General features: G+C 43.8%; 2 protein-coding genes across 4 annotated transcripts in view; both read right to left on the bottom strand.

The window, feature by feature from the left end:
- The window catches only part of chd5 (chromodomain helicase DNA binding protein 5), a 53243-nt gene extending 47362 nt beyond the window's left edge, over nt 1-5881 (bottom strand). For all 3 annotated transcript variants that reach the window (XM_061832028.1, XM_061832030.1, XM_061832031.1), the window contains exon 1: nt 4259-5881. In XM_061832028.1, coding sequence (XP_061688012.1) covers nt 4259-4325 — 67 coding nt within the window. In that variant the 5' untranslated portion in view covers nt 4326-5881. The remainder of the gene's footprint in view (nt 1-4258) is intronic.
- Nucleotides 5882-5963: 82 nt separating this feature from the next.
- On the bottom strand, nt 5964-10205 carry LOC133507210 (large ribosomal subunit protein eL22-like). Its single transcript, XM_061832032.1, has 4 exons — nt 10060-10205; nt 9628-9741; nt 6733-6857; nt 5964-6348 (listed from the first exon to the last, which is right to left on the bottom strand). Exons 1-4 carry the CDS (start codon nt 10126-10128, stop codon nt 6207-6209), a joined length of 450 nt encoding a protein of 149 aa, XP_061688016.1. The 5' UTR covers nt 10129-10205; the 3' UTR covers nt 5964-6206.
- Between the last annotated feature and the right edge of the window lie 2772 nt (nt 10206-12977).

Here is a 12977-nt window from a genome sequence, read left to right as displayed (position 1 = left end):
CGGATTATGGCTCATGCAAAATATATTAAAACCCTCTCACACATAACTGTAATACACACACTACTGAATATTTTTCTCTCATATACACATCACACGCAATAATTTAATGCTCTTCTTGTTTTTTTCCTCTCGGCTTGTCCCGTTAGGGGTCGCCGCAGCGTGCCATCTTAGATGAACGCATATTTGTTTGGTACAGTTTTACACCGGATGCCCTTCCTGACGCAACCCTTCTGCAGTTTAGCCGGGGAGAGAAGCTCACAGCACCTGGTATTCCCAGGCGGTCTCCCATCCAAGTACAAACCCGCTTAGCTTCCGAGATCTGACGTGATCGGGCGTTCTCAGTGTAGCGTGGCCGTAAGCAAATGCTCTCATATAAAATACTGAAATACTCACAACTGAAATGCTCTCACACACTACTGAAACATTCAGTTACTGAAGTATTTCCACATAGACAACTGAAAAACTCTCAGTTATTACTGAAACACTTTTACACAACCACATTGATGCACTCTCACACATTACTGAAATTCTCACAGGTATAATACTGAAATACACTCATGTAATTTACTGAATTGTTTCAGTTAGCATGTTTCAGCAGTACGTACGGGAGCATTTTAGTGGAGTGTGCGAGAGAGAATCCCGAACGACGTCCCTGACGGCCCCTCATACAAATCACAGCCTCTCACACGTAGCGTGACAGCAGAAGCGGTAATTCGCCGCCGTAAAACACCTGCCTCGCGTTCGCACCCCCCGCCCTCCGCGCCGCTAAACGGCCCGTGACGTCCCTTTGGAGGCCGGGGGGCGGGGGACGACAATGTCTTCCTGCCGGCTGAGAGCGTCGCGTCGCGATAAGATGGGACGAGACGGCGGCACGGCGGGGGGGAAGGTGAAGGTCGGCGGCGGGTCGTTATTTGTCGCGGGACCGCGGCTCCGCCGGGATAACGAGCCTCGTACAGCGAGGACAGACGACAGACTCGCTTTTGACCTTCCTGGCTGCAGGCACGCGCGAGGCCAGATTAATGACGACCGCCGCGGCGGAGACGCTTGGCCCCCCGCGCGGAAAATCTTGACCAAATCATAAATAAACCGTTCGGAATTGGGCCTACATTTTCCCGACAAAATAAAAGAATGAGTCTGAACTGTTGTCGCCCTGGGGTCACGGTTTTCTTTTTGCCGCCAGGTCGCAAAACGCTTTTGTGGAAGTTACGAACATTGGAGAAAAGCTCTCATGTACACAAATGTAACACTCTCATTCAATACTGAAATGCTCTCACACATTACTGAAATGATATCAGACTGCATACTGCTTGAAAAGTTACATCGCACACAAAACCAACGCCGTCATATGCACTAGTGAAATCCTTTCATAAACACAACTCAAACTCTCTCCGGGTACTACTGAAACACTCTCATACACACTCATGAAATGCGCTCACATACACAATTGAAACACCCTGAAACACAATACAGTAAAACTCTCACAGTGAATTGATATGCTCTCATGGGCACTACTCTTAAGAATGCTCCACACTGAAACGCACATGCTAGTGAAACACTCTCATACAAACTCATGAAATCCGCTCACAGGCACTACTGAAACACAATACAGTAAAACTCTCACACATAACTGAAATACTCTCATGGCCACTACTCTAAGATTGCTCCACACTGAAACGCACATGCTAGTGAAACAATCTCATTTACACACATGAAATGCACTCGCAGACACTACTGAAATACCCTGAAACACAATACAGTAAAACTCTCACACGTAACTGATATGTTCTCATGGACACTACTCTATGATTGCTCCACATTGAAACGCACATGCTAGTGAAACACTCTCATACACACTCATGAAAATGCTCTCACATCCACTACTGACACACCCTGAAACACAATTCAGAAAAATCTCACACTTACTGGAATGCTCTCATTGTCACTACTCTAAAGATTGCCCCACACTGACACACACACATGCTAGTGAAACGCTCTCATACGCACACATAAATACCTTTCATACTTATGATTGAATGTTTCTCCCCGCTATCATTCACTAGTGAAACCACTGCTCTCACACATCACACTGAAATCCTCTCATACAATGTAGTGAAAAATGTGTGTTCACCTTTAGGCCAGAAATATAAACAGACTTTTACGTATAACACTGCAGCAACAAGGTAAGCTAACGTTAGCATCATTTTTTTCATGTGTCTGTTGGCAAGGAGGCAAATTTTATCCAAGGGGAGACTCAGGGCAGCAAGAATATGTAAAAAGGACACTATGGAATACAGTACGCTGTACTACCGACGCAACCGCTAACGTTGGCCTGCGCGTTTGGTTTTGCAATGGATTTAGAATGACGCAGCAATCTGCCGGAACTACAAATGGCGACGTTCGTAATGCGTCTATCAGGAGGAGGAGACTGAATGCCAATGCAGCACAGGCAGCTGGATAAAATGGTGTCAACTTTCATAGAGACGAGCCAAAAATAGACACGTTTCCAATTGGGGGGGGGGGGGGGGGGGGGGGTTTTGTGCTCGACAACCTTTCATATCTCAAGATGGAAGGAAAGAAAACAACCATTAATTGCAAAATACGTGGCCGGTTGGTTTGTGAGGTGAAATTAAAAAGTAAAAGCCTCATGGAGGACAACTCGCATGTCCCGTGCGATTCTGGTGGAGTTCAGTTCAGCGAGCGTCAAGAGACCAAATATTTGGCTTCTCAGTTATGTTGGGACGTGGAATTATGCACCGCAGGCCGTTTATTACGTTTAATATTAAACTGACACTGCTAAGATTCGCCGCTTGATCGGGGGGCTGCTGACTTCTTTTTATTTGTTTTGTCAACTTGACATTTGTTAAATTCTGCACTTTGTTAACACAAAGGGTTTAAAATGAACACATGACTCTGAATTTCATTAAGTTAATAAATATTAAAAATATAATTAAGAATTACTGTAAAATACAAATAAAACATTAAATACATTAATGCAAGTTGTAATATAAATTTTTAAAAACCCTCAAAAATGCATCTCAGAATTGCATTGGATAAAATGACGAGAAACAAATTATGTAATGTAAAAATACTAATACAGCAGCTGGAAAGGAATTTCATTTAAAAAAACAATCTGCAATTGCTTAAAATAAAAACAAAAAACAAATCCAATAAATAAAATAATGGGTGATGTAAAAAAAATAAAACTTTTTAAAAAATATTAGGTCCAACAAAAAGAAAAATAATTCTGAAAATTGTATAACATAACATAAAATCCATCACATCAAAATGAAAATAATTCTCAAAAGTGAAAGGAAAATACAAGATACAATACAAAAATAACACAACTGGGCAATTAATACAGTAAATAAGCTAAAACTCAATTTAATATATTTCATAATTTTAGAAGAAGCTGAAAATGTAATAATGAATCATAATGATAAAGTGGAATGATATTGACAATAATAACTGAATAAAAGGACGGAAAAAGAAATAAGTTGTAGCGCAAGGATAATATATAAAATGAGTAAAATAAAAAAACATTCCTCAAATGGACAAAGTGTAAAAAAAAAGTCGACCCAATGAATAAAATACCGGATTAAATTAAACCAATAATTCCTAAAAAAAATATTGCTCTTTTGTGCTGAATCGTCTAACGGAACCGAACTGAATTGCGTCGTCCTTGCTCAAGTTGCATTTGCTGGATTCCTCCGCTTCGCCGTCTCGCTCCGAGCCCACCCTTTGCAGTCAACTTTCGAGCCCACCCGCCCCCGCGTCTCCTCCCCGCGCGCCACGAAAAAGCCGTGCTCGGCATTGACAACACATGTCCACATGCGTCGTCGACGGCCACGCGAGGACGGGGTTGGGGGGGGGAGGGGGGGGAGTTGCCAAACTTTAGGGGGGCTAATGCGTTACATCTCGGTCGCGCTCTCGCTTTCCAAAGCATGCAAGCAGCTGTTATTTTTTTCCTCTCTCCATATTTCCATCATGCAACAATGACCCCACTTTCTTCTACCTCCCCCTTTTGAAAAGACACATAACAGCATGACTGTGCTTATTTTTTGATTTTTTTTTTTTTTTTTTTGCAGCCCATCCCTCCTCCTCCTCCTCCTCTCCTCCTCCTCCTCCTCCTCGCCCTCCTCTTCCCCCGGACAAGCCCTTTCTCTTTTGGCCCGGCATTCAAAGCGTCGCAAAATAAACCGAAGGACACTCCTCCGCTCGCCCCCTCCCTCCCTCCCTCCCTCCCTCCCTCCCTCCTCACCTGGCATCTCGTCGTCAAAATCCATGTCGTCCTGCGCCTCGTCTTCATTGCTCAGCGACCCGGGCATCTTGATCTCATCGCCCCCTCCTCCTCCTCCAAAAAGCCCCCTTTTAGGCTGCTGACAATAGTGAAAGTTAACCCTCGGCACGCCGCTCTCCTCCTCCTCCTCCTCCTCCTCCTCCTCCTCCTTCTCTTCCTCTTCTCGTCAGCCGCCGCTAAATCCGCAGCTCTGTGATGACAAAACAAGAACATTCACATGTGATGATGATCCGCTCATGGGTCTCTCGAAGCAAAAAAAACAAAAAAAATAATTTAAAAAAAAGTACACACACACACAAAAAAAAAATGGGCTGCCAGTCTGGAAAAAAAAGAATCACGCACACACACACACATAAGAAGAAGGGGGTGGGGGGGGCGAATGGAACACACATGCCCAGATTGTGACGTCTGGTCTGTTGCCATGACGATGCATCCCATAATGTCCAGCCCACAACTAGTTAGGCATGCCGGCAGAGTTATCCGCTAGGTCGCGAAAGAAAAAAGCTTTTTTTTTAACAAAACAAAACAAAAAAAAATCCAAATTAAAAACGGTGAAAAAAAATTGCTGCTTTCCCGCCAGGCGTCCGCACAATTGAGCGCCAAACTTCTCTGCTGCGGACTCAAAAAAAGAAGCCCCTCCCCCTTCGAGCCGACACACACACAGACACGCACCCACAAAATCCAAGACACGACTAATCTTGCAACCATATATGGATGCTAATAAATTCCTGATAGGTCGAGGACGTTCCAGTTATGATTATTCCAATTTTTGGAGGTTTTCCAAATGCGGCCGAAGTGAACGCTGCCCAAGGAGACAAGCTCCGTGGTTGCTATGGTTACTTCAGCATCAACACGGGGTCCCCCATGCACACTATTTCATTTAATATTCCTTTTCAAGATTTAAACGTTTTTAATCACGAATACACAAATAGCCGTTAAATCCATTTTAAATGCACCTCAAGTTTTTATTTTTAACCTTTTAATTTTCATCGCAACTTGGAAAATATAGGCAGTTTAATCTCCATTCAAGATGTTTTAGTGTTGTTGGTGAGCATTATAATTCCCATTGCTACTTGCAAAAATATATATATTTTCATTGCGGCAAAATGAAAATATAAAATATTGCAAATTACTTTTAAGATAACATTTTTAAGTGTTTCATACTATTAGTTTTGTCACTTTCAAATGTACAGTTAAATTTTAAGGGCATTAGTATCCATAATGTACATGCGCAGAAACATTGCAAAATTATTAATTTGGGTAAAAAAAGAAAACACCCCCGAATATACATACATGAGATGTAGTTGTAATTTTGAAGTAGTGTTATTGGTGGCATTACTATATTACTGTACTTGCAACAACAACAAAAATGTGTAAAATAACTTATGGATATTGCATTGTAATTATCACTGTACTGGTGAAAATGTTTTGAAATATTGTTTGAGTTAAAGTCACAAAAAAAAACCCTGCCAAAAAATTGAACGTATTTTCCAAGGCATTCAATTTCTTGAACATGTTTCTCCTTACCATTTCCCTCTGCTTCCTGATCACGCTTAAAAAATATATATATATATATATATATATATATATTATATATATATATATATATATGTGTGTGTGTGTGTGTGTATAAATAAAAAAAAAAATCACGCTCAGTCTTGACGTATTAATTCAACATTTCATTATTGTAGTTGTCGTTTGTCCATCTGAATCACATCCTAGATCGCTGTCTCTAATATTCTGCCCCCCGCTGGGGTAGATTACATAACCTAAATATGGAAATATGATCAAGAAGGCCACCACTTCCGACCGCTCTACCGCTTTCCGGCTGTATTTGAAATTAAAACAAAACCCATTTTTACGCTTCCGTCTTTTTTTTGTGGGCGTTTTATTGAACGTGGGGTCGTCTTTAGTCTTCCTCTTCCTCCTCGTCGTCCTGGTTGATCTGGAAGTAGCGCAGCTCGTAGCTCTCCTTGGTGTTGGCCACCACGCGCAGCCAGTCCCGCAGGTTGTTCTTCTTCAGGTACTTCTTGGTCAGATACTTGAGGTACCTGGGACGAGAACACCAAATGGGGGTGTGGCACAGTTGGAAGAGATAACGAAGAAGGGGAAAAATAAACATTAAGACATTCAAGAAACTGATTTTGTAGCAGTTTGGCGACAGCGACAGGGCTAAAAAGCTAACGTGTGTGTGTCGCCCTCTCGTGGCAGGTGTGGAGCACACAAATACTGTACACTACTGACAAGTTAGCACACACTGGGGCTTTGGGGTGAAATTTCAGGATGTTATTAGTGCATGGATATGTCATCTAAAGCAGAGTACACACATACAGATTAGCAGGCCTCATTTGAGTAGTCGTAAACCAGCGGGGACTTTCAACACCATCATTTTGTGTCCCTCGAAATTACTCGTTCAGCGATAAACAGGAGCGTACCTCTTGGAAAAGGGAACTTCAGAGTTGACCGCAATTTTACTCTTGCTCCTCTCGATGGACACCACGCCGCCGCCCAGGCTTCCCGCCTTGCCGTTGACTTTGATGCGCTCCTGCAGGAACCGCTCCTGTTTTTGGTTGAGAGACGATGATAGGAAATGACGCGACGTGAAATGTGGAGCTACAATATTAAAAAAACTTTTCAGCTGGAAGTCAAAATGTTAAGGTGCTCTTCAAAACAATGTTATCATTGACAGAAATGTGCCATAATTTCTCAAGTATAATGCGCACTCCCAATGTTGACCTAAAAAACTCTGGAAAAACCCTTCTACCAACGTACAATGCGGACCACCAATTCGCTGCTACCCACATGCTGAAAATATTGGGAATTATCTGTATTTACATTTTGTTAGGTTTGTACTTATATTATTTTTCAATAAACTGTCTGTACAACAATCATTAATAATAATAATCATTGTGCATGTGCTGATGTAGCCGTAATATAATCTCGGGACAGGCCACAGGACACGCTTGTCCTGGTCCCTGCATTTGTCAGAACAGAATCCCTCAACCGACTAAAATAAACGCTCAATGATGTCATATCATTTTATTAATACTGTTGCTAACACATATTACAGACTTAAATAAATATTTAACACTTTTTGACTTGAAATATTTCCGCATAGTGCAGTTTATCCTCTACATTACACATCCTTGGCCAAGATTTCAAAAGCAACATGTGGCTCATCTCCAATCTGAAAAATATCCCTCGTAGCTACCTTTAGTCACTTGGTCCAGTCCCAAGAGTTTTTGGTTCCCCAGCGCAGCCTCTCGGCCGCCTGACTATGGCGTCAGGTGGCGAGCAAAATAACGTGAGCTCAAGCTACGCACAAACGAGGGTAATGGGCACATTTTTAAAAAAAAGCGAACATTTTAATTGTGTCCGCTCTCCCGGTTTTTTTTTTAATGTACTCATGAAACTCATATTACGTAGTTTGAGCTCACACCGTTTTTATACCCACTTGAAGCGAGTTATCTTTGTTTCTGACTGCGGCGCTACGTCCTGGTTGGCGGCGGCGTCGGCACGAGTGTCCACATTTCTTTTAAAAGCGGCTGCACAACTTGCCGTTGTAGTCGACATTTTTTGTCTTGGTTTAAGTTAAAACAAACTCATGGGCAGTTGTTTCTGATCTTTAGAGCGGTAGCAACAAACATGTCATGCTAACGATCGTAAAAATGCAATGAAACCCCCCCCCCCCGCGCGCACACACACACACACGCAGGTCAGAGTTCAGGTTGGTGGCACACATTACCGTAATAAATATAAATGTGTAAGCATAAGACATTGAATATCATGTCAAAAAAAAGCCTTATACCTTTTTTTAATCACTCTATGTACCTGTACACAACTATTCAATGTGATTTTTTATTTTTCACCCACACCTAAATATAATTTGCTCTGTTAACTTTTTGAAAATAGTTTTGGAAAAATGTGCGCATTATTTGAGAAATTACAGTATGTCATATTCAAGAAAAGGTTGTTTTTCAAACAATAACGAATGACTAAAAGATGTAATAATAATAATAATAATTCAAAACGCAATTCATGACTACATGTATATCTAGATACTTGGAGAGGTTTGAACAGTTGCAAGGATTGTTTATGACGCCCATGTTGTTCCCTCTTGATCAAAGTATTCAAAGTTTCAAGGTATACAACTCGACAATGTGATTGCGTTTTTTATTTTTCATCCATACCTAAATATAATGCGCTGTGTTAACTTTTTGAAAATAGTTTTGGAAACATTTTCGCATTATTTGAGAAATTACAGTATGTCATATTCAAGAAAAGGTCGTGTTTTTCAAACAATGAATGACTACAAGACAATAATAAGTACTATGAAGTGTCAGTACTAAACCAATTAATCAGATGAAATTACAACTGGTTTCAACCTGTTTATTCTAAGACGTTTATACAGAGTATTTTTATCCGGTTTGGGCTTCTAACCCAATTCAAAACGGAATTCATGGCTTCATGTAAATCTAGTTACTTGGAGAAGTTTGAACATTTGCAAGGATTGTTTATGACGACCATGTTGTTCCGTCTTGATCAAGGAATTCATGGTTTCAAGGTAAACAACTAGACAATGTAAATGTGTTTATTTTTCATCCATACCTAAAATATAATGTGCTCTCTTGACTTTTTGAAAATATGTTGGGAAAAATGTGCACATTATTTTTGAGAAATTACATTATGTCATATTCAAGAAAGGGGCGTGTTTTTCCACACATTAACTAAAAGACCTACAAGATGTAATAAGTACGATGAAGTATCACTACTAAACCAATTAATCAAATTAAATAACATTTGGTTTCAGCCTCTTTATTCTGACTTAGACATTTATACAGAGTATTTTTATCCGGTTTGGCCTTCTAACCCAATTCAAAACGGAATCCACGGCTACATGTAAATCTGGATACTCGGAGAAGTTTGAACAGTGTAAGGATTGTTTATGACGGCCATGTTGTTCCGTCCTGGTCAATGTATTCAAGGTTTCTCTCCACCCTGTCAAATTTTTACCTCTCATCTAAGGAGATTGTCAAACGGATAACATAGCCGATTAGTAACGGATTACAGTCATAAGGGAAGAAATGAATGCGCAAGATCAAACTGTTTGAGGATGAGTTGCTCCTTGGAATCTGGACTTCCACCGTTGTGGACACACAAATCCCGATCAATGCGAGTCAGCGTTTTCAATGAGTGTTGCAAAAAGCCAAAGAAGAAGCAAATCCTTTTGGCTTTCTCTCCGTTTGGCATTCCAACCCGTTAGTGATGCCAGACACCGCGAGAGGTGACTGGCACCTGTGACACGACGAATACCCTCGCGAACTACTCACGAAGTTGCTGGCGTCCATGATGCCATCCTCCACGGGGTGCGTGCAGTCCAGCGTGAACTTCAGAACCTGCTTCTTCCTCTTGCCACCCGGCTTTTTGACCACCACATGCTTCTTCTGACGAGACACAAAACGACTTCGCGTTACGTTCACATGACTGACAAAAATAAACTCGAGCTACGTAAACTACTTCACGTTATTCATCGCTAACGCTCCACCAATTCCACTTCCCTTTCCCGTCTGCGTGTAGCTTTGGCTAAGCTAACGTTAGCAATCACATTTACGACAAGAGTTGCGACACTGAGCCGGCGAAGAGTGTCAAAACTCCCCTGACAGGCGCTCGTAAGACTCGGCTACATTGTTAAACCCTCGCGGGGAACAAACGCATCATAATTCCGCGTGTGGTGAGTTTAGTTTAGTCGCCGGACTACTCACAATCGGCGCCATGGCTGACACGTTCAGCGAAAAGGAAGAAAGAGACGTCGCGCACGACTTCAAATACATCCCCGTGACATCGATTTAGCATCGATGGCTCCGCGCTCGATTAAGTCATAATATTTCCAAGGGAACGCCGTAGTTATGAGTAATGTGAATGTGTAACCGTGAATATACCAGATTTCAGGGCTTATTTTTCTTCCTGCTATTAGGATTCGTGTTGGCTGAGGAGATGTTCCGTTGTGTTCCGACCGGCACGTGCTGCTCTTAAAGCCCAAGTGTCATCCCTATAAACATTCTAAAATAGATATTGAAATGAAAAATACATATAATATTATTCACTTCAATGTCTATCTATACAAAAAAAATAAATATGAGCGGCGAGCGCGTCATCCGTGCGCAAAGTTGCGGAAGTGTCATTCGACATCCAAGTGGTCGCCATATTGGCTGCATCTTCTGTCCGTGACATCACACTGGAACATTCGCCATTGGAAACACACTGTGGTCCCTTCCGTGGGAGACGAACACGCCCCTTCTGACACAGAAGCTCTTTTCAAAGTAGAGAACATCTCACAATCGAGTGAAGTGACCGGGGCAATATTCCCCTATTGTTTCGAGCCATATTTAGATGATATGCGGATCACTTTTGACTAACAACAGACTCCCAGACAGCATGTATGAGCCTGCCCGGCTTCGGCGGCGGCTCATCTGCCCACCTACTGTGGGACATGTAAGCTGTTTTCAAAGAAGAAAACATCTCACAAGAGAGTGAAGTGTCCGGGGCAATATTACCCTATTGTTTCGAACCATATTTAGATGATATGCGGATCACGGGCAACCTGCATGTGGCCAAAACACCTCGCCGTCCAATCCATCTCCGCGCGGCGTAGATGAGCCACCCCGGCCAAAGGGCACATCGACACATTTAGCACTTCTGACTTATGGACGCAGATCTTTTGTTACGTTCTGAGAGGATTTTGTCCCCCTCCAACCCAACTATTATTTTTTTTAGTAGCTGTATACACACCTACGTGTCATTTGGAACCCACGAAGCTCTCGTCCTTTGCACCCGTGCAATCCATTTTTCACAACGAACCGGGTCTCTTGGAAACTCCTGAAAGGTAAATCCATCCTCCCGAATGTTCGAGCAATATCCAGCAACGCAACGAGCCGGCATTTTGGCTAACACGAAGGAACAGCGAGCTACCTTCCCGGAGGTAAAACTAATAGAAACAAACGAGTCCGCGACTGCCCTGTATGTCACTTCCTGCTTCTCGTCGAAAACAAATACCTCGAGAGGAGTTACAAAAAGCCATGTACGTCAAAATCATGTTTTGTGGTGAAAAAAAAACCAAATGGGTCCATACCGGCTGCCGTTTTTTCATGAATAACATCCCAAAAATCATCCATTTCGTGACAGTGGGACTTTAAGACGCAATTTTCACGCCTTGATAGGGACCTCAGGCGCACTTGGGGTGAGTCCTAGTTGTCACTTGAACAACTGCTTGTCCCTGTTGCACTTTGGCAACACGTGGGGGGGGGGGGGGTCGGCGAGAGGGTGGGGGGTGTCGGCATGAGGTGTGTGCCGTCAGCTGCCTGGCAGAGGCTACCCGAGGGCCTACTATTGAAGCATTGTTGTCATTCCGGCTGGGGGCAAGCGGACAACGCCGCTGAAAGGTAAGACAAGCGGCTCTCTCTTTGCTCTCAGCGGACGCTCCGGCCTTGTTTTGTCGGAGGTACTTTTATTTTGTGTCGTCTGTGGATTTTCTCACGCTGCCGGCGGCGATCACATCTCAAGGTAAGAGCGCGGCTCCTGTTGTTTATTTTAATCCCTGCGGGAGTTACATGATTCCCGCTACAGGCTGGCAACACGCTAGTTGTGACTCTGAAACGTGTTTCACTTTCTTCTCGTGTGGGCGAACGATGTGAGTGACCTTTAAAGGAGAAATCCATCCGTTTTCTAGAGTGCCTATCCTCACTGGGGTCACAGGTGAGCTAGACCATATCGAGAGGCGGGTTACCCCCCCCCCCTCCCCCGGGCACATAAAGTCCATAGTGTGGAAAAGAGAGGACACCTCCGTCTGTCTTACTTTTACATTTGTTGTGTTTGTGAGAGAATGTGTCACCGTAAATTTGTAAAAGTACTCTATAAATAAAACCTTATCCACTGGAATGACATTGAGGCCATTTTCACTTGTGGAGGCACCACTTCATATCCTACAAGTCACAGATCCCCGCAGGGCGCCGAAGCCACGCCTACTTAGATACTGTTGTTAAGCACTCCAAGCTAACCGATCAAAATGGCAGACAAAGTGTTATGAACGATTCATTAGCCTAACCTGTGGCTGTAAATAATGTTGAATATTCGGATGGTTCTTCGGACGGGAATGACGTGAAGTCTGACAACTCGGAGGCAGAAGTGCGAGACATAAGTGTGTACACAAAGGCTCCCCGGTGCTCGTTCGCAGCCCGCCACCAGAGTTCGCTCGTTGTAGGCCGCCGGAGCTCCCTCGCTGCCCGAGCTCGCTTGCGCCCGGTCGCTTGTTGCCGGAGCTCGCTTGCGGCCCGCCACCAGAGCTCGCTCGCATCCTGCTGCCGGAGCTCACTTGGGGCCCACTGCTGAAGCTCCCTTGCGGCACGTCGCCGGAGCTCGCTCGTGGAAGGCCACCGTAACTCCCTCGCTGCCGGACCTCGCTTGCGGCCGGTTGTTCGCCGCCGGAGCTCGCTTGCGGCCGGTTGTTTGCCGCCGGAGCTCGCTTGCGGCCGGACGCTTGCTGCAGGAGCTCGCTCGCGGTACGGCACCGGAGCTCGCTCGGGGCCCGCTACCAGAGGTCACTCGCATCCCACTGCCAGAGCTCTCTAAGGGCCCACTGCCAAAGCTCACTTGCGGCCTGCCGCCAGAGCTCCCTCGCATCCCG

This window comes from Syngnathoides biaculeatus, chromosome 10 (assembly GCF_019802595.1).
Source record: "Syngnathoides biaculeatus isolate LvHL_M chromosome 10, ASM1980259v1, whole genome shotgun sequence".
Taxonomy (NCBI): domain Eukaryota; kingdom Metazoa; phylum Chordata; class Actinopteri; order Syngnathiformes; family Syngnathidae; genus Syngnathoides; species Syngnathoides biaculeatus.
This window is presented reverse-complemented; position numbering and strand designations above follow the sequence as displayed.

Coding starts and splice junctions, on each gene's coding strand:
- LOC133507210 (XM_061832032.1), bottom strand. CDS start 10,128: ATGTATTTGAAGTCGTGCGCGACGTCTCTTTCTTCCTTTTCGCTGAAC. Junction 9,742..10,059: donor TGTCAGCCATGGCGCCGATT/GTGAGTAGTCCG, acceptor GTGTCTCGTCAG/AAGAAGCATGTGGTGGTCAA. Junction 6,858..9,627: donor TCATGGACGCCAGCAACTTC/GTGAGTAGTTCG, acceptor AACCAAAAACAG/GAGCGGTTCCTGCAGGAGCG.